The 25,660-nt window shown below is 48.7% G+C and overlaps 1 protein-coding gene across 6 annotated transcripts in view; it reads left to right on the top strand.

The window, feature by feature from the left end:
• Positions 1 to 25,660, top strand: part of LOC129710524 (rap1 GTPase-activating protein 2-like) — a 340,168-nt gene that overhangs the window by 71,531 nt on the left and 242,977 nt on the right. For all 6 annotated transcript variants that reach the window (XM_055657552.1, XM_055657545.1, XM_055657544.1 and 3 more), the window contains exon 2: positions 15,784 to 15,819. Coding sequence is in view for 5 of the 6 variants with exons in the window: in XM_055657545.1 (XP_055513520.1) it covers positions 15,784 to 15,819 (36 nt within the window). In the remaining variant the exon portion in view is untranslated. The remainder of the gene's footprint in view (positions 1 to 15,783; positions 15,820 to 25,660) is intronic.

Below are 25,660 nucleotides of genomic sequence, written 5' to 3'. Positions count from 1 at the left end.
GAGTGTGGGGGGAAACCAGAGATCCTGGAGAAAACCCACGCAGTCACGGGGAGAACATGCAAACTCCGTACAGGCAGCACCCGTAGTTAGGTGGCCTCTGTAAAATGGTGCTAGTTTGTAGGGAGAGGATGGAAAAAGTGGGGAAACATAGAACAAATGTGAATGGGTGATCGATCATCAGTGTAGACTTGCTGGGCTGATGGCCCAGTTTCCATGCTGTATCTTTGGACTTTAGAGGAACAGAGTGGAAACAGGCCCTTCAGCCCACCAAGTCTGTGCTAACCAGTGATCACCCCGTACACTAGCACAATCCTACACGCACTTGGGACAGTTTTTTAATTTTACCAAAGCCAACTAGCTCACAAACCTGCATGTCTTTGTAGTGACAATAGACAATAGGTGCAGGAGTAGGCCATTCAGCCCTTCGAGCCAGCAATGTGATCATGGCACCAGGTCACATTGTGTGGGAGGAAACTGGAGCAGCCGGAGAAAACCCACGCAGGCCACTGGGAGAACATAAGAATTCCGTACAGACTGCACCCGTAGTCAGGATCGAACCTGGGTCTCTGGTGCTGAGAGGCAGCGACTCTACCGCTGCACCACTGTGTCACCCTAATCTCTGAACTGAGCTAAGCTAAACTGAATCTTCTTACGAATGCATGGTTAGGAAAGGTTAGGATACGGGCCAAACTCGGGGAGGTGGGACTAGTTGATTAGGTGTGTAGATGAGGCAGCTTGGTTGGCATGGGTGAGCTGGGTCAAAGTCCTTTCCTTTTCGCGCTGTACAAGTGATGAGCTTCTTCCACAAAAAGCTCCATGGAATTGGTCTTCATCGCGAGTCCACTGGTCAGTGCAAAGACTTTCCTCGACAGGTCAAGTTGGAAAGGGGGCAGAGAAGATTTGCAAGGATGTTGCCAGGACATGAGGGCCTGAGCTATAGGGAGAAACATTTTTCACACAGAGGGTGGTGAATCTCTGGAATGTCATGGTACACCAGTCATTAAAAGTAGGCATGCAGGTGCAGCAGGTAGTGAAGAAGGCGAATGGTATGTTAGCATTCATAGCAAAAGGATTTGAGTATAGGAGCAGGGAGGTTCTACTGCAGTTGTACAGGGTCTTGGTGAGACCACACCTGGAGTATTGCGTACAGCTTTGGTCTCCTAATCTGAGGAAAGACATTCTTGCCATAGAAGGAGTACAGAGAAGGTTCACCAGACTGATTCCCGGGATGGCAGGACTTTCATATGAAGAAAGACTGGATAGACTTGGTTTGTACTCACTAGAATTTATAAGATTGAGGGGGGATCTTATAGAAACTTACAAAATTCTTAAGGGGTTGGACAGGCTAGATGCAGGAAGATTGTTCCCGATGTTGGGGAAGTCCAGGACAAGGGGTCACAGCTTAAGGAAAGAGGGGAAATCCTTTAGGACCGAGATGAGAAAAACATTTTTCACACGGAGAGTGGTGAATCTCTGGAATTCTCTGCCACAGAAGGTAGTTGAGGCCAGTTCGTTGGCTATATTTAAGAGGGAGTTAGATGTGGCCCTTGTGGCTAAAGGGATCAGGGAGTATGGAGAGAAGGCAGGTACAAGATACTGAGTTGGATGATCAGCCATGATCATATTGAATGACGGTGCAGGCTTGAAGGGCCGAATGGCCTACTCCTGCACCTATTTTCTATGTTTCTTTGTTTGTATGAGATGTTGAGCAGGCTGGGTCTCTACTCCCTGGAGCGCAGGAGGACGAGAGGCGATCTTATAAAGATGTACAGAATCATGAAAGGAATAGGTTGGTTAGGTGCACAGAGTCTCTTGCCCAGAATGGGGGAATGTAGAGCTAGATGGCATAGGTTTAAGGTGAAGGGGGAACAATTTTGTAGAAACCTGAGGGGTAACGTTTACACACGAAGGGTGGTGGGTGTATGGAACAAGCTGCCAGAGGAGGTGGTCGAGGCTGGGACTATCCCAATGCTTTGGAAGCAATTAGATAGTATGGGTTTAGAGGGATATGGACCAAACACAGGCAGGTGGGGCATGTTGGTTTGAGTGAAGGGCCTGTTCCCACACTGTGTGACTCTTGGTGATTTCCCCACCATGATGCAGTTTGTGTGTCGGGTGGGAGCCATGCATGTGTGTTGTGACTGATCGGGCAACAAGTGCAAATGTTCCCACATAGAACTAATGCCGACAAGGGAAGCTGCATCTTTCGGGAGAACGGGAAGAAAAACAATTCCAGTCATTCCTCCGTCTCCCTGCTCCCAAAATGCCCCTTATCCATGTCCTCCTGTAAAGTCCGTCTGAAAAAAATCCAGCGATTGTATTGTGCACTCTACCACACATACCAGACTCCCCACCATAGACTACACTGACCAAACAGGTGACGGCATGGTGGTGCAGCGGTAGAGTTGCTGCCCTACAGTGAATGCAGTGCCGGAGACCTGGGTTCGATCCCGACTACGGGTGCTGTCTGTATGTACGGAGTTTGTACGTTCTCCCCGTGACCTGCGTGGGTTTTCTCCGAGATCTTCGGTTTCCTCCCACAGTCCAAAGACGTACAGGTTTCTAGATTAATTGGCTTGGGGTTTGAGTGTAAATGGTCCCGAGTGTGTGGGGATCTCTGGTCGGTGCGGACTCAGTGGGCCAAGGGCCTGTTTCCGTGCTGTATATCTAAAACAAAAAAAAAACTCGAAATATGTGTTATCGAGGTCCGTTAAAATGATGGCTTGTAAACCAACGTATGCAGTTCCTTGTGTAAAAATTGTCCCTAGTGGGTGTAGGATAGTGTTAATATCCTATTGCTGGTCAGCGCGGAGCCGGTGGGCCGAAGGGCCTGTTTCGGCGCTGTATCTCCAACAAGGGAAGTTAAATTTTTTGGGAGAAACTAAAACTGAACTCCCCACCATTGATACAGAAGCCAGACTCCCCACCATTGACTCCGTCTACACTTCACACTGCCTCGGAAAAGACTTGTCCCACCCCGGTCATTCCTCCTCCCCAGCTCCTGTCCAGTAGACATTGCAGAACCCTCCAGACATCCGTATATTGTCCCTAGCGTGTAGGATAGTGCTAGTGTGTGCGTGATCGCTGGCCGGCACAGACTCTGTGGGCCAAAGGGCCTAATTCCGTGCTGTGTCTCTAAAGTCTTAAATCTATGAACGTGGAATTCTTTGCCACAGAAGGTTGTGGAGGCCGTCAGTGGATATTTTTTATCGGGTTTCGGGTCGAGGTCTGAAGAAGGGTCTTGACCCGAAACGTCACCCATTCATTCTCTCCAGAGATGCTATTTGTCCAGCTGAGTTACTCCAGCATTTTGTGTCTATCTCCAAAGATTGAGGAGGGAGAGATAGATCAGCCTGATTGAATGGCGGAGTAGACTTGATGGGCCAAATGGCCTAATTCTACTCCTATCACTTATGACATTATGACCCAAAGCCTAAAGCCTGATAAGAGAGGAGAAGAAGCTGTTCCTGAGTCAGGTGAGCCTTTCACGTCAAGGCTCAGATTTTCACGCCATCTTATTGGATTTGTTCTGACTAAGACTCGGATTTAGAGACTTTGAACATCCCACAGTCAGGTAGCAGGAAGCTGGCAAGATGATCATTATTTAGAGACATCACCACAATTTCAAAATGCTTTGAGGAGATCTCTGTTAATTAACTGTAAATATACTCAGAACAGAAACAGGCTATTGAAATATTCATGCTGCACGAAGATTTCCTGGCAACCGCATTCATAAGTTCTAAGAGCAGAATTAGGCGCTAATTTGAGGAAGGACATTCTTGCTATTGAGGGAGTGCAGCGTAGGTTTACAAGGTTAATTCCTGGGATGGCGGGACTGTCATATGCTGAGAGAATGGAGCGGCTGGGCTTGTACACTCTGCTGTTTAGAAGGATGAGGGGGGGTTCTTATTGAAACATATAAGATTGTTAAGGGTTTGGACACGCTAGAGGCAGGAAACATGTTCCCGATGTTGGGGGAGTCCAGAACCAGGGGCCACTGTTTAAGGATAAGGGGTAAGCCATTTAGAACAGAGACGAGGAAACACTTTTTCTCACAGAGAGTTGTGAGTCTGTGGAGTTCTCTGCCTCGGAGGGCGGTGGAGGCCGGTTCTCTGGATACTTTCAAGAGAGAGCTAGATAGGGTTCTTACAGATAGCGGAGTCAGGGGCTACCCCGCCATTCAATCATGACTGATCTATCTTTCCCTCTTAACCCCATTCTCCAGCCTTCTCCCCCTAACCCCTGACACTTGTGCTAATCCAGAAACTATCTAACTCTTCCATGAGGCCATTCAGCCCATCAAGTCGACTCTGCATTTCAATCATGGCTGATCTACCTCTCCCTCCTAACCCCATTCTCCTGCCTTCTCCCCATAACCTCTGACACCCACCCGTACTAATCAAAAATCTATCTATCTCTGCCTTAAAAATGTCCACTGACTTGGCCTCCACAGCCGTCTGTGGCAATGAATTCCACAGATTCACCACCCTCTGACGAAATAAATTCCTCCTCGTCTCCTTCCTAAAGGAATGTCCTTTCATTCTGAGGCTTTGACCCCTGGTCCTAGACTCTCCCACCAGTGGAAACATCCTCTCCACATCCACTCTATCCAGGCCTTTCACTATTCCGTATGTTTCAATGAGGTTCTTCCCTTCATCCTTCTAAACTCCAGCGAGTACAGGCCCAGTGCTGACAAAATGCTCATCGTAGGTTAACCCACTCATTCCTGGGATCATTCTCGTCAACCTCCTCTGGACCCTCCCCAGAGCCGGCACATCCTTCCTCAGATATGGGGGCCAAAGCATTAGGACCAGTACCCTCCCTGCCCACTCCAGACATTACAGTCTTCAAATCGAGTACCGCAATCAATGAGGATAGGTGTCGGCACCTCCCAATGTGAGTACACCCCACTCGGCTCCACGCAAGTTCATAAGGGATAAGAGCAGAATTAGGCCATTTGGCCCATCAAGTCTATCCTGCCGTGTACTCCTTAAATAACCCTTGCTTTCCCTCTCTCTCCATCCCTCCCCCTTCCCAGTTCTCCGACCAGTCTGACTGTCTCCAGCTTACATTTTATCTCTGCTTGCTTTGTTGTTAACTTCCCCTTGCTAGCAATGATCTAGTCTACATTTCTTTGATCTCCACCTTCTTTGATGTCTCGCTCTCACACCTTGCACTTCCTTATCTCTATATCCCCCCCCCCCCGCCTTCCCCTGACTCAATCTGAAGAAGGGTCTCGACCCGAAACGTCACCCATTCCTTCTCTCCAGAGATGCTGCCTGTCCCGCTGAGTTACTCCAGCATTTTAAGTCTACGCCACCATGGCTTCCATATCTTTCCCTCTCAACCCTGTTCTCCTGCCTTTGCCACATAACAGTGATAGGATGTGTTCTTGGGCCTTTGACCAGCGTAAGGCATGGGCCTGCAGAACAGCAGAGCTTCAGAGTTTAGAGATACAGCGCGGAAACAGGCCCTTCGGCCCACCGTGCCCGCGCCGACCAGCGATCCCCGCACACTAACGACTATGCTACACATACCAGGGACAATTTTACATTTCTAACAAGCCAATTAACCTATAAACTTGTACGCCTTTGGAGTGTGGGAGGAAACCGAAGATCTCCGAGAAAACCCACGCAGGTCACGGGGACAAGGTACAAACTCCGTACAGACAGCACCCGCAGTCAGGATCAAACCCGGGTCTCTGGCGCTGCAAGGCAGTAGCTCTACCACTGCGCCACCGTGCTGCCATATAAATTAAATGTTTGCAGCTATCTTGTAGTTCCGCCCCCATTCCGTGACCCCCCCCCCCCCCCCCCCACCAATGTTTGTTCCCATTCCAACTCTCCACTTTGTCGTTGCATGTGGAGCATTTAAAAAAAATCACCATTTCACATTTAAATGTCAGCATCAAGAACCCTGCTGCCTCTTAACTCATTCCCTCGAAAGAAAGCCAAGAGATGTTGATCAAACAGTGGCTGTGGAGAACGTGCTCCTCCTTCACTGTCTGGCATCGGTCCATTTGAACTGAAACTGTGATCAGCCAGCTGAATGCTAATGTTAATATTCCCCATTGTAGAGGCTTATCATTCAGCACTGTCACTCGATGCTCTGTACATCCGCGGACAGTGCAAGGCCTGGATAGAGTGGATGTGGAGAGGATATCTCCAACTCTAGCCCATTGCGGACATTGGACTTTGTCTCTGGAGCTGGTGCGTTACAATGCTGAGAACTACATCCTGCACTCTGTATCTTCCCCTTTGCTCCTATTGTATTGTACTCGAGTTTGACTTGCTTATGTTTGTGCATTGTGTGTTCGATCTGCTTGGACAACTGCTTGGACAGAACAGAGCTGTACACATGGCAATACCAAGACAAGGGGTCACAGCTTAAGGATAAGGGGGAAATCCTTTAAAACTGAGATGAGAAGAACTTTTTTCACACTGAGAGTGGTGAATCTCTGGAACTCTCTGCCACAGAGGGTAGTCGAGGCCAGTTCATTGGCTATATTTAAGAGGGAGTTAGATGTGGCCCTTGTGGCTAAGGGGATCAGAGGGTATGGAGAGAAGGCAGGTACGGTATATTGAGTTGGATGATCAGCCATGATCATATTGAATGCCGGTGCAGGCTCGAAGGGCCGAATGGCCTACTCCTGCACCTAATTTCTATGTCTATGTTTCTAATACTAAACCTAAACCTGTGAATCTATGAACATGTAGAAATGGAGTCTAAATATAATAGAGAGTTTGGGCAGAAACTAGATTTGTGACGGGAGATTCATTGATAGGTGGGGGTGATTGGCATTGATTGGGACAGGGGACGGGTATATAGCAGAACCCAGGACCTAATAAGGACCATAGTAGCAGCATGTATTTATAGGGGTTGCACATAAGGTCACTGGGTCATAGGGCTTGACGCATGGAGCCGCTCAATCCATCTGGAGGACATCGCAGCTTCCGGTATATGTTAATTCAAGAAACACGTACTTTCCTACCTGTTTAAAAAAACGGCAAAATGGTGAATTTCTGCGCTGTAAAAAAATAGTGGAAGTCGGGGTAAGCGTGAGAGACATGTACCCAACTTCAGAATTCCAAAAGTGAAACGAAATTAAGGTAAATAGTAGCGAGACTGAAGGGACGACAACAACAGCTAAAGTGCTTGGCGAACATTGGCCGTGCTGATATCGAAATTGAAAATATTTGGAATTATTGCGTTTGCTCACTGCATTTCATATAAGGCATTATTTGTGTTTTTCCTTGATTCCTTTGGTATCTAAAAAGTCTCCGAAGTGATAAATCTGGCTGTAAATTTTGCTTCAGATGCGTTTTCATTTTGTATGTAAAAACCCACTTGAGAACCATGGGCAATTTAAAAAATTTTACAGCCAGATTTATCACTTCTGAAACTTATTAGATGCCAAAGGAATCAAGAAAAAGCACAAATAATGCCTTAGTTGTTGATGAAATGCCGTGAGCAAACGGCCAATGTTCGCCAAGACTTTGGCTGTTGTTGTCCCTTCAGCTCTCGCTTCTATCTACCGTCATTTCTCCTCACTTTTGGAATTCTGAAGTCGGCTAAATGTCTCTCACGCTTATCCCGATTTCCATAATTATTTACAGCGCAAAAAATTGACAATTTCAGCGGGTTTTGACGGGCCGCTACGCTGGAAACAATGGTAAGTGCCTACCTGCAGTTCATCGCGTGTACTCCACTTGGAGTAGCCTAGCAACAGTACGGGTCATGGGTCGTGACCCGACTGCCATGCAACCTCCCTATAGCTGGTAATTCCAGAATATCTCAAGGGCATCAAACAAAATGTGTTGGAGTTGAAATCTATTCTTCAGGTAGTCGGTATATGTCCCACCCCCGCGGTGAACCGTGGAACCTCAACCCGCCCGGAGAGGAGGAGGGCGGGAGACGGCGGCGGGCGCTGGACTAAGGCCCCTCACCCCCCCCCCCCTCACCACCCGCCAGCTGCGGCCCACCCTGACAACAGAGGCCTGGCTCGCCTTCCCAATGCACAACCGTGAACCTGCCCGGAGAGGGAAGCCCAGCGAACAGCGGCCCACCCCAACAACATGGCGGCACGGTGGAGCAGCGGTAGAGTTGCTGCCTTACAGCACTTGCAGCGTTAGAGACCCGGGTTCGATCCCGACTACGGGTTCTGTCTGTACGGAGTTTGCACGTTCTCCCCTTGACCTGCTTGCGTTTTCTCTGAGATCTTCACTCCAAAGACATACAGTTCGGTAAGTTAATTGGCTTGATTGCTTGGTATAAGTGTGAATTGTCCCTAGTGGGTGTGTAGGATCGCTAATGTGCGGGGATTGCAGGTCGGCGCGGATTCGGTGGACCGAAGGGCCTGTTTCCATGCTGTATCTCTAAACTAGAATAGACAGGCCTGGCTCACCGCCCTCTGAGGAACCATGAAACCGCCCAAAGTGGGAAGCTTTTCACCATACCTCAGTACCCGTGACAATAAACTAAACGGAACTAAACAAGTTTGAACCCACCCAGAGAGGGAAGATGGCCCAGGTCAACAACAGGCCTGGCTCATGATGGGAGGACGGAGGGAGGTGATGGCATTCACTCTATCAATTCCCCTCATGACCTATAAGATCACCCCTCAGCCTCCCGTGCTCCAAGGAATAGAGTCTGAAGTCTGAAGAAGGGTTTCGGGCCGAAACGTTGCCTATTTCCTTCGCTCCATAGATGCTGCCACACACACTGAGTTTCTCCAGCAATTTTGTCTACCTTCCAAGGAATAGAGTCCTCGCCTGCCCAACCTCTCCCTGTAGCTTAGGTCCATTGAGACCTGGCAATATCCTCGCAAATCTTCTTCGCCACTTGCCGGCCTGACAAACATCTTTTCCATTTCACGATGACCAAAACGGAACACAATACTCCAAAAGTGACTTCTGATGCCATGTAAACAAGTGCCAGTGACAGTGTGTGATTTAATGAGCACTTGAAACTTAGCAGCGTTGAGGATGACAGGTTGTCAGTGACATTTTGGCCAACTTCAAAATAACGTCCCAACTTTTATACTCGTCCTGAAGGTTTAATAATTGGTTACTTCAAAAATAAACTTTATTCTGAATTAAAAAAAGGTACAGTGTACAGTGTACAAATACAGTGTAAAAAGCTCATTAGAAACATAGAAACATAGAAAATAGGTGCAGGAGTAGGCCATTCGGCCCTTCAAGCCTGCACCGCCATTCAATATGATCATGGCTGATCATCCAACTCAGTATCCCGTACCTGCCTTCTCTCCATACCCCCTGATCCCTTTACCCACAAGGGCCACATCTAACTCCCTCTTAAATATAGCCAATGAACTGGCCTCAACTACCTTCTGTGGCAGAGAGTTCCAGAGATTCGCCACTCTCTGTGTGAAAAATGTTTTTCTCATCTCGGTCCAAAAGGATTTCCCGCTTATCCTTAAGCTGTGACCCCTTGTCCTGGACTTCCCCAACATCGAGAACAATCTTCCTGCATCTAGCCTGTCCAACCCCTTAAGAATTTTGTAGGTTTCTATAAGATTTCATGATTATAAGGTTTCATTATTATACACTCCTCAGCCTCCTGCGCTCGCAGGAATAAAGTCCTAGCTTGTCTATCCTCTCCCTGTAGCTCGGGCTCCTCGAGTCCAGGCTACGTCCTTCTTCATTGTCGCGTGTACCGAGGTACAGTGAAAAACATTTGTTGCGCACTGTCCAGTCAGCAGAAAGACAAAACATGATTACAATCGAGCCATTTACAGTGGACAGATACATGATAAGGGAATGACGTTTAGTGCAAGGTAAAGCCAGCAAAGTCCGATCAAGGATAGATTGAGTGTTTACAAATGAACTGCAGATGCTGGAAAATCGAAGGAAGACAAAAATGCTGGAGAAACTCAGCGGGTGCAGCAACATCTATGGAGCGAAGGAAATAGGCAACGTTTCGGGCCGATTCGGCCCGAAACGTTGCCTATTCCCTCCTCATAGATGCTGCTCGCATCTCCAGATTTTTGCTGCTGCAGCACTGCTCCGCTGTGTGGTAGGATTTCTTGCCTGATAACAGCATCCCCGTTTTGTCTACCAACTTTTTGGATAGGGGATTGAGGGACATCAAGATCAAGATACAATTTAGAGTGGTTCAGCACTGCTCCTCTGGTTGTGGTAGGATGATTCAGTTGCCTGATCAAACAGCTGGCGATGGCGAAACTGTCCCCGTACCCGGGTTCTGGAGGTGCGTGCATGTCCCGCGGCCATTTTGCGACACGGTGCTGTCTCCAGGACTCTTTTTGCCTGCAACTCGGGCAGGAGAGTCGCTGTTGGGGGAGCCCTGAAAAGAGGGACCCGTGGCCCGGGCCGTCCGCGACCCACACAGCGTCCAAATCTGGTCGGGCCGCGCTGCTCCACCACCCGGCCTTGCCTGGAGGCCAGCTCCGTGACGGTGGTCGTCGGCACCCTGCCCACGGTCTTCCTCGCCCTCCTGCGCCCCAAGCAACGGAGAAAGCCCTAGTCTACACAACCTCTCCTTGGAGCTCAGTGTCTCGGGTCCTGTCAAATGTGGAGAGAGTTACCACAGTCTCTCGGGTCCTGTCGAATGTGGAGAGAGTTACCACATCTTCAACATCTCGGACGGCGTCAGCTGCCTCTTCTGATTAAATAAATCAGTCGTACCCAGTAATGTGTTCAATTTGTCGGTACAGAAATGATTAACATCTATTCCCATTTCCCCTGCCATAACACTATACGCAGAATATAAAAAGGGAGATTAGGGAGTAATTAAACATGTTCTGAAAATTGAGATAATCCGCGGATGAATTTGCATTTTTATGAGGCTGCGGGAGACATTTCTCGCTGTGTCAATGTTGTCTGCTGCCAGAAAATTAATTTTCTGGGACTGTTCAGCTTGCTGCTTGACTGTAAAAAGAAATCAGAGATGCAACGAGGACTTGGGAATGCTGGTGCAGGATTCCCAAAAAGTTAATTTGCATGTGGGAAATCCACGTACGTATCGAGCTTTTACGAGGATGTTGCCGGGACTGAAGTTCTGAGCTATAGGGGAGAGGTTGAGTAGGCTGGGACTCTCTTCCTTGAAGTGCAGGAGGATGAGGGGTTTTAGTGTTTTCGTTTTTAGTTTTAGAGAGACAGCGCGGAAACAGGCTCTTCGGCCCACCAAGTCCGCACTGACCAGCGATCCCCGCACGCTAAAGGGCCGGTCCCACTTTCACGACCTAATTCACGACCTCTGCCGAGTTTGCCCTTGACTCGTACTCGCAGTGAGGTCGTAGGTAGGACGTGATGCTAGTCGTAGGTACTCGTGGCATCGAGCAGGTCGGGGCGTTTTTCTAGCCTGATGAAAAATGTCCATGAGTAAAAAAAAAAGTTATGAATTATGTCGTAAAAGTCGTGAATTAGGTCGACTGCATGCGGCAAGCGCAACCTAACGTGGTCGTTTGAGCCGTACGGCCTCGCGGGGCCGGCCCCACTTCGATCGCCAGAGCCGTATGGATTTGTGCGGAGCTGGTCCCGACATCGCGCAGGGCTCCGAAAAACTGACTGTTCACAAATTCCGCGCGGCGACGGCCTGCTGGCCTGCAGCCTCCACGATGCCGTACGCAGCGTCTCGATGCCGGACGCAGCATCTTGACGCCGTACATCACGAGCGAACTTCCCGCAGACTTCGCTCGAACTTCACGTCACTCACTCGACCTCCGCGCGGCCCCCGCTTCCGGTTTGGTCACGCTTGCCGCATGCAGTCGCATGCTGGTGGGACAGCCCTGTACGGGGATCACTCGACCTCCGCGCAGCCCCCGCTTCCGGTTCGATCCCGACTGCGGGTGCTTGTCTGTATGGAGTTTGATTGTTCTCCCCGTGACCTGCGTGGGTTTTCTCCGAGCTTCCTCCCACATTCCAAAGACGTAATTGGCTTGGTGTACGTGTAAATAGCCCCTAGTGTGTAGGATAGTATTAATGTGCGAGGATTGCTTGTCGGTGCAGACTCGGTGGGCCGAAGGGCCTGTTTCCGCTCTGTATCTCTAAACTAAACTAAATCACCCCTTGTCCTCCTGTGCTCCAAGGTATAAAGACCAAGCCTGCCCAACCTATAGCTCAGCCCCCCCAGTCCTGGCCTCATGTTCTTACTTTGTTTCCAGCCGAATGGCATCTTCCCAAAGCAGGGTGAGCTGAACACTACATGATACTCCAAGTGTAGCCTCAACAATGTCTTGTACAAATCTTTTGTGTGCAAAATAATATCAATCTGGGTGCATAAGTGAAAGGAGCAGGATTAGGCCATTTGGCTCATCAAACCTACTCCGCCATTCAATCATGGCTGATCTATCTATCTATCTCTGCCCTCAAAATATCCATTGGCAAGGCCTCAGCCTTCTGTGGCAATGAAGTCCACAGATTCACCACCTACTCACTAAATGCTAAGTCTACAAGAATTCCAAAAATTGACATTGCCCTGATTGTTGAAAGTTCTGATAACATAAGTGAAGCACCATGTAATCTGTATATTTTACCCAAGCACTGCTTGATTGAAAGATACAGCATGGAAATAGGCCCTTCGATTCCTTGCCGACTGTCGATCACCCATTCACACTAGTTCCATGTGAAGGAAGGAACTGCAGATGCTGGTTTATACCGAAGATAGATACAAAATGCTGGAGTAACTCAGCGGGTCAGGCAGCATCTCTGGAGAAAAGGACTAGGTGACTAGGTCGGGTCGAGATATCTTTTCAGACTGAAATTAGTCAAAAGAGTCAAGAATGTTTTGTTGTTAATGTCCTGGATGGGACAATGAAATTCTTACTTGCGGCAGCACAACAGAATATGTGAATATGTAAACATAGTGCATAACGGGGAAGAGAAAGTTCAATAAATAACAAATATAGTGCAATAATAATATAGACTTTTGCAGTTCAGAGCTCAGAGCTTATTCGTTGTTGTGTTTAATAGCCTGATGGCTGTGGGGAAGAAGCTGTTCTTGAACCTGGACGTTACAGTTTTCAGGCTCCTGTACCTTCTTCCCGACGGCAACAGTGAGATGAGTGTGTGGCCAGGATGGTGTGGGCCTTTAAATGATTCCTGGGATTCAGGACTGTCTTATCCGAAAGACTGGACGGACTTGGTTTATACTCTCTGAATTACGGAGTTTGTACGTTTTTACAAAATTCTTAAGGGGTTGGACAGGCTAGCGCGGGTTTCCTCCAGGACAAGGGGTCACTCTTAAAGATAAGGGGGAAATCCTTTAAAACCGAGCTGAGAAGAACTTTTTTCACACAGAGAGTGGGTCTAACTCTCTGGCCCGAGGGTTGTGAGGCCAGTTCATTGGTAAGAGGGTGTGTGGCCCTTGTGGCTGTGTACGGGTACTGAGTTGGTGATCAGCCATGTGAATGGCGGTGCAGGCTCGAAGGGCCGAATGGCCTACTGTGCACCTAAGTGTTTAATGATTTTGTCCAGACTACGGGGCTTCGCTGTTTTTCGTGACCTGCGGTTTCCTCCCACACTCCAAAGATGTACAGGGACCGTTAATTGGCCTAGTGTGTGTGTGTGTGTTCGGGGTTAATCTGCGGGGATCGCTGATCGGTGCGGACTCTGTGGACCGAAGGGCCTGTTTCGGGAACTGTCTCTCTAAAACTAGAAACTAAAACATCTTTGGAGTGTGGGAGGAAATAAGATCACCTGGAGGAAACCCATGTGGTCACGGGGAGAACGTACAAACTCCGTACAGACAGCACCCGTAGTCGGGGTCGAACCCGGGTCTCCGGCGCTGCAAGCGCTGCAATGCAGCGACCCTCCCGCTGCGCCACCGTGCCGCCCGTTTCTAGTGCATGCATTTGATGATAATTTGAAGAGTTGTTTCAATGTGCTGATGTCTGTGGCCTTCAGAAGCATAAAAGAAGTGGATGGGATTTGATTTGAAGCTCACCGCTTCCGCTAAAGTGTTGTCGAAACAATAAGATGGAGAAATTGAATAAGCGACCGCCAGCATTTTGTGTCTGCCTTTGAATAATAGACCATGATTATGTACTACTGGCTGCCAATGGCAACGATGTACTTTTGCAGAATTCACTAGAATATTACTTAGCAACAGCCTGGCAACAAAATTCTCATAAAAAATATATTCTTGACAGCAATTGTTAAGGTTTACCCTTTGAGAATGTGTTTTATTTTTATGCAACAAGGTTTTCAATTTTGAGATGCAGCGTGGAAACAGGCCCTTCGGCCCACCGAGTCCACACTGACCATCGACCCCCCCATACACTAGTTCTGCCCTACACACGGGGGACAATTAACCTACAAGCCTGTACATCTGTGGGATGTGGGAGGAAACCGGAGCACCCGGAGAAAACCCACGCAGGTCACGGGGAGAACGTACAAACACCGTACAGACAGCGCCCCTACTCGGGATCGAACTCGGGTCTCTGGCGCTATGAGGCAGCAGCTCTACCGCTGCGCCACCGTGCAGCTCCAATTATCAGCAAAAGGAACTTTATTGCTTACATTAAAAGAGGTGGTGCAGCTGCTGCCTCAAAGTGCCCGAGACCCAGGCTCAATCTTGACCTTGGGTACTGTCTGTGTGGAGTTTGCATGTTCTCCCCTTGACCGCTTCGGGCGCTCCCGTTTCCTCCCAAATGCCAAAGGTGAGCGTGTCGGGAGGTAGTTCCTCTCTGTAAATTGCCCCTAGAGTGTAAAGAGAACACTACTAGTGTGAATGGGTGATGGATGATCAGTGTGGACTCTGTGGACTGAAGGGCCTGTTTCCCTGTTGTGTCTTTCAATCAGTAATATTGGGGTAGGTAAAACACACACAGATTACGTGGCATTTCCCATACGAGTGCAGTGTTGTCCATTGTCCAGGATGATCACTGTAGGAGACCTTGTTTTTACACACACAGGCATGAAGTGAATGGGGAACTGCAGATGCTGGCTTAGGCAAAAAAAAAAGCCACAAAGATACCTGGCCCACGACGTCACCTGTCCATGTTCTGCAGAGGTGTGGCCTCACCCATTGAGTTACTCCAGCAACTTAATGGGACAGGCAGCTTCTGCGGAGAACATGGGTAGGTGACGTTTCAGGCCGGGACCTTTCTTCAGGCTCATTGTGCTGGGGATGGAGAAAGCTGGTGGGGGACGGGACAAATTCTGGCAAGTGATAGGTGGCTACCGGTGAGGGAGGGGCTTTAAATGGCAAATGGTTTGATGGTCGCCGGAGATGAAAAGGTTAAATTGTGAGATACAATAGAAGAGGTACAAATTGTGAAGCTGGAGGAAGGAATATGGGGGGGGGGGGGGGGGGGGGGGGGAATGGGTGCACATCCAGGTGGGGGACTAGGAAGAGAGTGATCCAATGTATACAATCTTGCACTCCGAGCCGGGAAACCACGTCTGATCAGAAGAACTTTTTACTGGTTATTCATTTTTAGTTTAGTTTCGAGATATGGTGCGGACACAGGCCCTTTGGCCCACTGAGTCCGCGCTGACCAGCGACCCCCACACTCTAACACTATGCTACACACACACTAGGGACAATTTGCAATTATAGCAAGCCAATTAACCTACGGAACCTGTACGTCTTTGGAGTGTGGGAGGAAACCAGAGATCGCGGAGAAAAACCAAGGGGAGAACGTGCAAACTCCAATCAGACAGCACCCGTGGTCGGGATCAAACCCGGGTCCCTGCGCCGCAAGGCAGCAACTCTACCGCTGCGCCACCGTGCCGCCCTTCATCATTGATGAGTATTTATGATGCATTGATGGTTATTGATTTTTGTTTTTTTGTTTTCCAGGATCGATAAGTCGACTTTGGCTGCCTTGAGACAGAGGTGAGTGATCTCATGTGTCTGCTGTTGAATCCAGGGGGAATACATGGCCCAAATGATGTTGTATCTTTTCAGGTCAACATTCTGCATAATTGTCATCAATTCTTTTTATTGAATTTGAACATTGAATAATTGCACAATGAATATTGAGTTTACTATTGCACAGCTTTGAATCAATCCAATTTTATTTGCCACTAAGTCGTATTAGTACTGCACAACGTTGAGTCATTGAAAGGCCTGGATAGAGTGGATGTGGAGAGGATGTTTCCACTAGTGGGAGAGCCTAGAACCAGAGGCCAAAGCCTCAGAATTAAGGACGTTCTTTGAGGAAGATGTGGATGGAAATTTCTTTAGCCAGAGGGTGGTGAATCTGTAGAACTCATTGCCACAGAAGGCTGTGAAGGCCAGGGCATAGGTATTTTTAAGGCGGAGATTGACAGATTCATGATTAATATGGGTTCAGTGGGTGTAGGGAGAAGGCAGGAGAATGGGGCTGAGAGGGAAAGGTAGATCAGCCATGATTGAATGGCAGAGCAGACTTTATTTAGTGTTTAAGAGGGAACTGCAGATGCTGGAGAATCGAAGGTTACACAAAAAAGCTGGAGAAACTCAGCGGGTGCAGCAGCATCTATGGAGCGAAGGAAATAGGCAACGTTTCGGGCCGAAACCTTGTTTCGAAACCTTGTTTCGGCCCGAAACGTTGCCTATTTCCTTCGCTCCATAGATGCTGCTGCACCCGCTGAGTTTCTCCAGCTTTTTTGTGTAACTGGCAGAGCAGACTTGATGGGCCGAATGGGCCTGTCCAACTTTCGGCCATTTTTCTGCGGACGGCCAGCGACGGTCAAGTTGGCGGCAGTCGCCTGAAAAACCGGCAACTGGAACGGCGACTGTCAGAGTGGAACACTCACACTCACACTTGCACACTCGCACTCACACTCACACTCACACATCACTTCCTTCACCAGCCCGTTATGCAGGCGGGGACAGGGCAAGCGGGGGAGTGCTGTCCGAGTGAAATTCACACGGTGCAAAGCCAAGGTGAAACAGACACACACCACGATGAACGGGAAGGTTGGCGCTGTAAAAAGACGGCTAAAACGCACAGTATGTGGTAAGCCCTTTAAAAGAGGGGGAGAGAAGGAGGGGAGACAACTTTTAAGAAGCCAGAGATATACGGCTGTGAAGCTCGGCGGACATTAACATTAACGGTCGGTTATCCCTGGTTCTGAAAACTACTGCTTATGTTTTTTATTCCCCCCATAAGCCAATGAAATTCACCGGTCAGCGCCGGCTACAACCTACGAGAACCTCCGAGAACCATCGACCTCCTTGCGACCCACCCGCTGCTCGAGAATTCTCGCTGCTCTCCACGGCGGCTTCATTCTAGACGCCGCTAATTTATCAGCAGGTTGAAAAATTCTCGGCGACCATAGTGAGGCCGCAACTGGTACCCAGAATGCGCAAACTCCTCAGGACCATGAAGGCCACTCCCTGGCAACCACCCGTGAACATGTGGCGACTGCATAATCTCCTGCAGTCGCCTAAAAAGTCGCCTAAGTGGGACAGGCCTGCTCCTGTGTCTTGTGAGCAAGAGTCAATATTGTGCCATAGCGCACACACGTGTGTGTCAGTATCGCACTTTGAGTTTGAACATTGACTCGCCTTATTTACCTGATTTGTGTTTTTTGTTGCCGTGCATGTGTTTGAGATACTGACGTCTATCTTCTCCACGAGGGTTCAATATACGTGGCGGGGACTGTCTGCTTAGCAGGAAGATTTTGCCGATCTCATTTACTGGACCTCTTTGTTTGATAATTGCTTTGGAATTTAGTGATTTGCTCGAAGCGTCATAAAACCAGCCGTTATGTTTGCCTGGAATTCCCATGAATATTTTCCTGACCTCCCACTACAACTGCAGAGAAAGATCGGTACACTATTGTACAAGTAGGTAGTTTTGTTTAGAGATACAGTGTGGAAACGGGCCCTTCGGTCCACAAAGTCCATGCTGACCCACGATCACCCACATCAGTTTTATCCTGCACATTGGGGACAATTTACAGAAGATAATTAACCTGCAAACATGTACGTCTTTGGAAACCGGAGCACCCGGAGAAAACCCACGTGGTCACGGGGGGGGGAATGTACAAACTACGTACAGGTAGCACCTGTAGTCAGGATCGAACCGCCGTCTCTGGCACTGTAAGGCAGAAACTCTACCGCTGCACCTCTGTATCGCACTGAGGAAACCCGCGTGGTCACTTGGGGAGCGTGCAAACTCCATGCAACAGGCATCACCCGAGGTCAGGATCGAACCTGGGTCTCTGGAGCTGTGCCACTGTTTCACTATTGTGGCCCATTGTACTAATTTCAGGTATTTACGCGCTACAACTGGTCAACAAAATTTCCCCCTTTGCTAGCGATGTTGCTCCTGTTGAAAACCACTTGTTAATTTGTGTGAAATAGATTCCCGCTCCACTTTATTTTAAATGTCACCGCGATACTTAATTCATGTTCTGCAGAGATGCTGCCTGACCCGTTGATTTGCTCCAGCACTTTGTGCCATCGTTTTGTAAACCACCCTCTGCAGTTCCTTGTTTTAGTTTAGTTTTAGAGTTGCAACGTGGAAACGGGAACTCTCAGCCCACCGTATCCGTGCCGACCAGCGATCCCCGTACACGCGCTCTATCCTACACACCAGGGACAATTTACAGTCGCTACCAGCGCCAATTAACCTACAAACCCGTGCATCATTGGAGTGTGGGAGGAAACCGAAGCACCCAGAGAGAATCAGCATGAAACTCCGTACAGAGAGCACCCGTAGTCGGGATCGAACCCGGGTCTCAGCCACTGTAATGCCCCTGTCCCACTTGGGAAACCTGAACGGAAACCTCTGGAGACTTTGCGCCCCACCCAAGGTTTTCGTGCGGTTCCCGGAGGTTTTTGTCAGTCTCCCTACCTGCTTCCACTACCTGGCAACCACCTGCAACCTCCGGGAACCGCACGGAATCCTTGGGTGGGGTGCAAAGTCTCCAGAGGTTTCCGTTCAGGTTTCCTAAGTGGGACAGGGGCATAAGGCAGCAACTCTACCGCTGTGCCACCGTGCCTCCCTTTTGTCTCCGTCTGAATTCCTACTGTATCTGCTCCACATAGCACTCTGACCAATTTTTACATGCAAGGCAAAATTTAGATTTGCATGCTGTGGCAAATGCATTGGAGCGACCTACAACATTGCAGCCCACATTTAACCTGAGTGTCACTGGGTGGAAATCGGAGGCCTATCTGTAATTGCATGCACTCTATGCAAAAGCAAATCTCAGAAGTGAAAGGACAGTGTGCATCCCTGTCTCCATAAATAGGAGTCTCACTTCCGCAGAGCTTTTGATACGAGTGTAATACATATTAATGATAGACACAAAATGCTGGAGTAACTCAGCATCTCTGGTGAGAGGAATGGGTGACGTTTCGGGTCGAGACCCTTCTTCAGAGAGTCGGGGGGGGGGGGGGGGGGAGGGAGGATAGAGATATGGAAGGACAAGGTGTGAAAATGACAGATCAAAGCAGATGTGTTCTAGGAAATGTGGACTGGTTCATTGTTGGCTGAGGGGAAGGTGACAACGGGGCATTGGATCAGTACAATTAATCAGGAGGACAGTGGAGCTAGTCGGAGAACTAGGGTGACGGAGAGAGAGGGAAAGCAAGGGTTACTTGTAGTTAGGAAAATCTATATACATACCGCTGGGTTGTAAGCTGCCCAAGAAAAATAAGAGGTGCTGTTAAACTGCCCAAGCTCCTGATTAATTTTACTGTTTGAATGCCTCGTTGTCACCTTCCCCCTCAGCCAATAATGAACCATTCCAGATTTCCTTGATCATCGTTTGCTTTGATCTGTCCTTTTCACACCTTATTCTCCCCTGAAACATAGAAAATAGGTGCAGGAGGAGGTCATTTGGCCCTTCAAGCCAGCACCGCCATTCATTGTGATCATAGCTGATTGTCCCCAATCAATAGCCCGTGCCTGCCTTCTCCCCATATCCCTTGACTCCACTAGCCCATAGAGCTCTATCTAACTCTCTCTTAAATCCATCCAGTGACTTGGCCTCCACTGCCCTCTGTGGCAGGGAATTCCACAAATTCCCAACAATCTGAGTGTAAAAGTTTTTTCTCACCTCAGTCTTAAATGAACCTCCCCTTTATTCTAAGACTGTGGCCCCTGGTTCTGGACTCGCCCAACATTGGGAACATTGTGTCTTTTCATCTCTGTCTTTTGTAAAAAAAAAAAATCCCAATTGCATCTATCTATTACCCATGTGGAAAGGAACTGCAGATGCTGGTTTACACCAAAGATAGACACAAAGTGCTGGAGTAATGCAGCGGGTCAGGCAGCATCTCTGGTGAATAAAGGATGTGGTGACGTTTTGGATTGGGTCCCTTCTTCAGACTGGAAGGTTCCCTTCAATTACCTGCCAGGCTTTGTCCTGCCCCCACCTCTCCTCCATCTAGATTCCCCCCCCTCCCCACCCACCCACAAACAGCCTGAAATGTCATCTATCCATGTTCTCCAGTGATGCTGCCCGACCCGCTGAGTTACTCCAGCACTTTGTATCTTACCTTGCAAACCAGCATCTGCAGTTCCTTGTGTTTAGTTTTTAGTTTGGCGAAACAGGCCCTTCGGCCCACCGAGTCCGTGCCGACCAGCGATCACCCCGTACACCAGCTCTATCCTACACACACTAGGGACAATTTACAATTTTTACCGAAGCTAATTAACCTACAAACCTGCACGCCTTTGGGGTGTGGGAGGAACCCGGAGCGCCCGGGGAAAACCCACACAGTCACAGGGTGAACGTGCAAACTCCGTGCAGACAGCACCCGAGGTCAGGATCGAACCCGGGTCTCTGGCGCTGTAAGGCAACAACTACCGCTGCGACGCTCTGCCAAACCATTCTTGCATTAACAAGTGGCTAGAGGCACAACTCCCATCTAAAATAACACGGAGACACAAGGAACAGCAGGTGCTGGAAATCCGAGCAAAACACAAAGTGCTGGAGGAACTCGGCGGGTCAGGCAACATTTGTGGAGTGAATGGAAGGCAATGTTTTGGGTCGGTGCCCCTCTTGAGACGGATGGAGTAGGGGGTGGGGGAGGGGGAACAGGACACAGAGAGGCAAGTGATAGGTGGATACAGGTGAAGGGTGGATGATTGGCAGATGGGCAAGGAAGTGACTAAGGTCATAAGTGATAGGAGTAGAATTAGGCCATTCGGCCCATCAAGTCTACTCCGCCATTCAATCATAGCTGATCTATCTCCCCCTCCTAACCCCATTCTCCTGCCTTCTCCCCGTAACCTCTGACACCCGTACTAATCAAGAATCTATCTATCTCTGCCTCAAAAATACCCACTGACTTCACGATTCTTGCTTACTTTCCTTACTTCTTTTATTTCTATCTTTTCTAAAGCTCAAAAGATGAAGTGGTACAACATAATGTAATAAGATATATGCAAGGTATTAATGTGATTTACTGTACTGCTAATAAAAATAAAATTACCCACTGACTTGGCCTCCACAGCCTTCTGTGACAAATAATTCCACTTCGCCTGACCCTCGACCTATTGAGTAAATTCACACACTGCGAAGACTGGAGTCTCATGTTGTGCCTTGATGGTGGGATGGTTGCAAGGACAATCGGGGATCTACAGGCGGGTGGGCCTTGCATCAATGGAAGGGATGCTAAGGTACAAGATTTTGTTGAATTTGTAAAGACAAAGACTGATTATGTGGTCTGACACCCGTACTAATCAACACTATCTGTCTCTGCCTTAAAAATATCCACTGACTTGGCCTCTACAGCCTTCTGCGGCAAAGTATTCCACAGATTCGCCACCCTCTGACTAAAGAAATTCCTCCTCTTCTCCTTCCTAAAGGAACGTCCTTTAATTTTGAGGCTCTGACTTCTAGTCCTAGACTCTCACACTAATGGAAACATCCTCTCCACAGCCACTCTATCCAGACTTTTCACTCTTCTGTGTGTTTCAACGAGGTCCCTCCCTCATTCTTCTAAACGCCAGCGAGTACAGGCCCAGCACCGACAAACGCTCATCGTAGGTTAACCTACTCAATCCTGGGATCATTCTTGAAAACCTCCTCTGGACCCTCTCCAGTGCCAGCACATCCTTTCTCAGATATGGCACCCAAAATTTCTCCCAATACTCCAAATTTAGCCTGATCAGTGGCGTATAGATCCTCAGCATTACTTCCCTGTTTTTTGTATTCTAGCCCTCTTGAAATAAATGCTAGCATTGAGTTTGCTAGAGGTGAACATGAGGCTAAAGGGTGTTCAGTTTATTGTCACGTGTGCTGGCAGGAAGGATTTTAAGAGTAAAAATCTTGTTAGAGTTGGCATTTTTAAAGCTTTAATCATCGATAACTTTTGAAATATAGCATCATCACTGGAAGCTCCTGGAAAAAGGCTCTCTGTGAGAAGCTGCAGTTACTGTTGGCAACGTCACATTGTGATGTCATTGTGGCACTCGGCAGCTTGAGAGCCCATAGTGATTGGTGTACTGTGAGTGGCATTGTGACATCATCACTGGAAGCTGCTGGATAAAGGCTCTCTGAGAGAAGCTGCAGTTATCGTTGGCAACGTCCCATTGTGATGTCATTTGTAAATGAGATCCATTGTGATTGGACGTCTGTGAGAAGGCATTGTGACATCATCACTGGAGGCTGCTAGAAAAAGGCTCTCTGCAAGAAGCGATTTTTGGCTTAAAAAATGTTTTTAATCACAAATAACGTGAAATATAGGTGTGGAGGGGGGAAATGTGTTCGAATATGTAAAAATCTAAGTGCTAGTGTGTAGCGTTTGAGGAAGATACAAAACATCCACGCACACACACACACGCAAACAAGATGAGACTTTTAGTATATAGCAAGATAGATATTGTAGTGTAGGAAGGAACTACAGATACTGTTTTGATCTGAAGATAGACACAAAACGCTGGAGTAACTCAGTGGGACAGGCAGCATCTCTGGACAGAAGGAATGGGTGACGTTTCAGGTCCAGACCTTTTTTCAGACTGAAGAAGGGTCTCTACCTGAAACGTCACCCATTTCTTCTCTGCAGAGATGCTGCCTGACCCGTGATGTATTGTAGTGTGTGCCACAGTGTATTATACTGACCTATAGTGTGTTCCATCTCTGGTCTTTGTCCACCCAGAGGAAATATGCTGATCATAAAAGCCTGTTCCGGTGTTGAATCCTGTCTCAACCTTTCCTCCCCTGGTCATTATCTGGCTTTCCACAAAACTGACTCATCTTGGGCTCCTTTGCTGGTTAAAGTAGGAGATCTGCTTGGGCGGCATAGTGCCTGCAGCGGGTAGAGCCGCTGCCTCGTGGCGCCAGAGACCCTTGTTGTATCCTGACCTTGGGTGCTGTCTGTGTGGAGTTTGCACGTTCTTCCCGTGACCGCGTGGGTTTCCTCCAGGCGCTCCAGTCTCCTCCCGCCCTCCAAAGACGTGCAGATCGATCGATAGTTTCGATTACGGGGGATTACGGGCCTAATGTAAGAGAACACGATGCCTCGTTGGTTGCCACGGTGACCTTGGTTGCCACGGTGGCTTCTGTACGTTGCCCCGAGTGTGTCGGGGGCTGATGAGAAAGTGGGATAACATAGAACCAGCGTGATGCCGGTTCACACCAAAAATGCCGGAGTAACTCGGAGGGGCAGTCGGCATCGCTGGAGAGAAGGAATGGGTGACATTTTAGGTTGAGACCCTCCTTAGAGCATTGAAGAAATCGGCCCTTTGGCCTAACGAGTCCCACCACTCCGATCATCGATCAGTGGTCGATGGTCGGAGTGGGACTAGGTAGGCCGAAGGGCCGATTTCAATGCTGCAGCTTTTTGATTTCAGAGTTCTGCCTTCTGAACATTCTCTGGGGGTGCAGCAGCGTTTTTGCCTTTGCACACTGTAGCAATTTGTGTAACTTCTCGTTCGAACTCTCTCAAGACCAATTTCGAAAAGTATGAATCTTGCGGTCCTGTAAAAGGCTTATTGAAACCCACGGTCACCGTGGCAACCAAGGAGGCATCGTGTTCTCTTGCATTAGGCCCGTAATCCCCTGTTAAACAACCAATTAATTGTAATTGCCAAGCGAAAATCATTGCTGGGAGTTGGTATCAAACTGTGTAAATGTCACCTGCCTTGACGACGGATGTGAAATTTTGTTTGATTTGGGTAAATATTAATCTTCCTTTGTTAACTGCTTAATAACAGCATTGGGGCCCGTACTGGGGGGTGGGGGAGGGAGAGAGAGAGTTTGTACGTTCTCCCCGTGACCTGCGTGGGTTTTCTCCGGGTGCTCCAGTCTCCTCCCACACTCTAAAGACGTGCAGGTTTGTAGGTTAATTGGCTTGGTGTAAATGTGAAGTCCCCCTAGTGTGTGTAGGGTAGTGTTAGTGTGCGGGGATCGCTGGGCGGTGCGGACTCGGTGGGCCAAAGGGCCTGTTTCCACGCTGTAAATTAAACTGATCTAAACTAATCATAAGCTGAGGAAAAACATAATCCTTGAAGGTTCCTGAAGTAAACGCATGTGGCTGCATTATGGCCACGTTTTGTTGTTGCATTTAAATGCCACTTGCCTGTGGAGTGCCTGTAATGAGCTGTGAAATTACCTGGGAAGCAACGGAAATGTTTAGTCATCTGCAATTCCTTTCTTACTGGGTTGTCTGATTAGTGGTGTGGCTGTGGGGTGGATATCAGAAGGTAAAGGAGCTCCCATTTGAAAACAGCTTCTCAAGACCTCAGACGGACTGAGCAGTCGGCTGCCTCATCCCCAGAGCAAGTCACAGAGTGATACAGTGTGGATACAGTTCGGCCCAACTTGCTCACACTGGCCAACATGTCCCAGTTACACTAGTCCCACCTGCCTGGGCTTGGTCCATATCCCTCCCAACCTGTCCGATCCATGTACCTGTCTAACTGTTTCTTAAATGTTGGGATAGTCCTAGCCTCAACTACCTCCTCTGGCAGCTTGTTCCATACACCCACCACCCTTTGTGTGAAAAAGTTACCCCTCAGATTCCTATTCAATCTTTTCCCCTTCACCTTGAACCTATGTCCTCTGGTCCTCGATTCCCCTACTCTGGGCAAGAGACTCTGTGCATCTGAAGTCATTCCCACAGCAGCTGCAGAACCCTCAGTAAAAAACTACTCCCAGGAGGAAAATCTGGGTCAAAGTTTTCACACTTTCTATAGAAACGAGGAACTGCAGATGCTGGTTGATACACAAAAGGGCACAAAGTGCTGGAGTAACTCAGCGGGTCAGGCAGCATCTCTGGAGAACTTGGATTGGCGACGTTTCGTGTCGGAACTGATACAGCGCGGAAACAGGCCCTTCGGCCCACCAAGCCCGCACTGACCAGCAACCCCCCCATACACCAGCTCTATCCTACACACACTAGGGACAACTTCACTGAAGACAATTAACCTACAAACCTGCATGTCTTTGGGGTGTGGGAGGAAACTGGAGCAAGCAGAGAAATCCCACGTGGTCACTTGGAAGGACGTGCAAACTCCGTGCAGACAGCACCCGTGGTCAGGATCGAACCCGTGTCACTGGCAGCAGCTCTACCGCTGCGCCACCATGCCGCCCTGGCTGGTGGTTGGAACAAAGGCTCGAGAGAAGAGCAGAATCCTGAGACTGGATTGGATAGCTGCGAATTGTGAAGCCAGAGGAAGGAATATAGGATGGGGGAGAGGAGAAATAGGTGAGGCACCTTCAGCCCTTTCAGCTTCCCACGCACCTGCTCCCTAGGGGGTGAGAGGTGGGGGGAGAAAAGGGGAGGG

Source organism: Leucoraja erinacea, chromosome 28 (genome assembly GCF_028641065.1).
Source record: "Leucoraja erinacea ecotype New England chromosome 28, Leri_hhj_1, whole genome shotgun sequence".
NCBI classification, from domain to species: Eukaryota; Metazoa; Chordata; class Chondrichthyes; order Rajiformes; family Rajidae; genus Leucoraja; species Leucoraja erinaceus.
The sequence above is the reverse complement of the archived record's forward strand: the minus strand, read 5'-3'. Positions and strand labels throughout refer to the sequence as shown.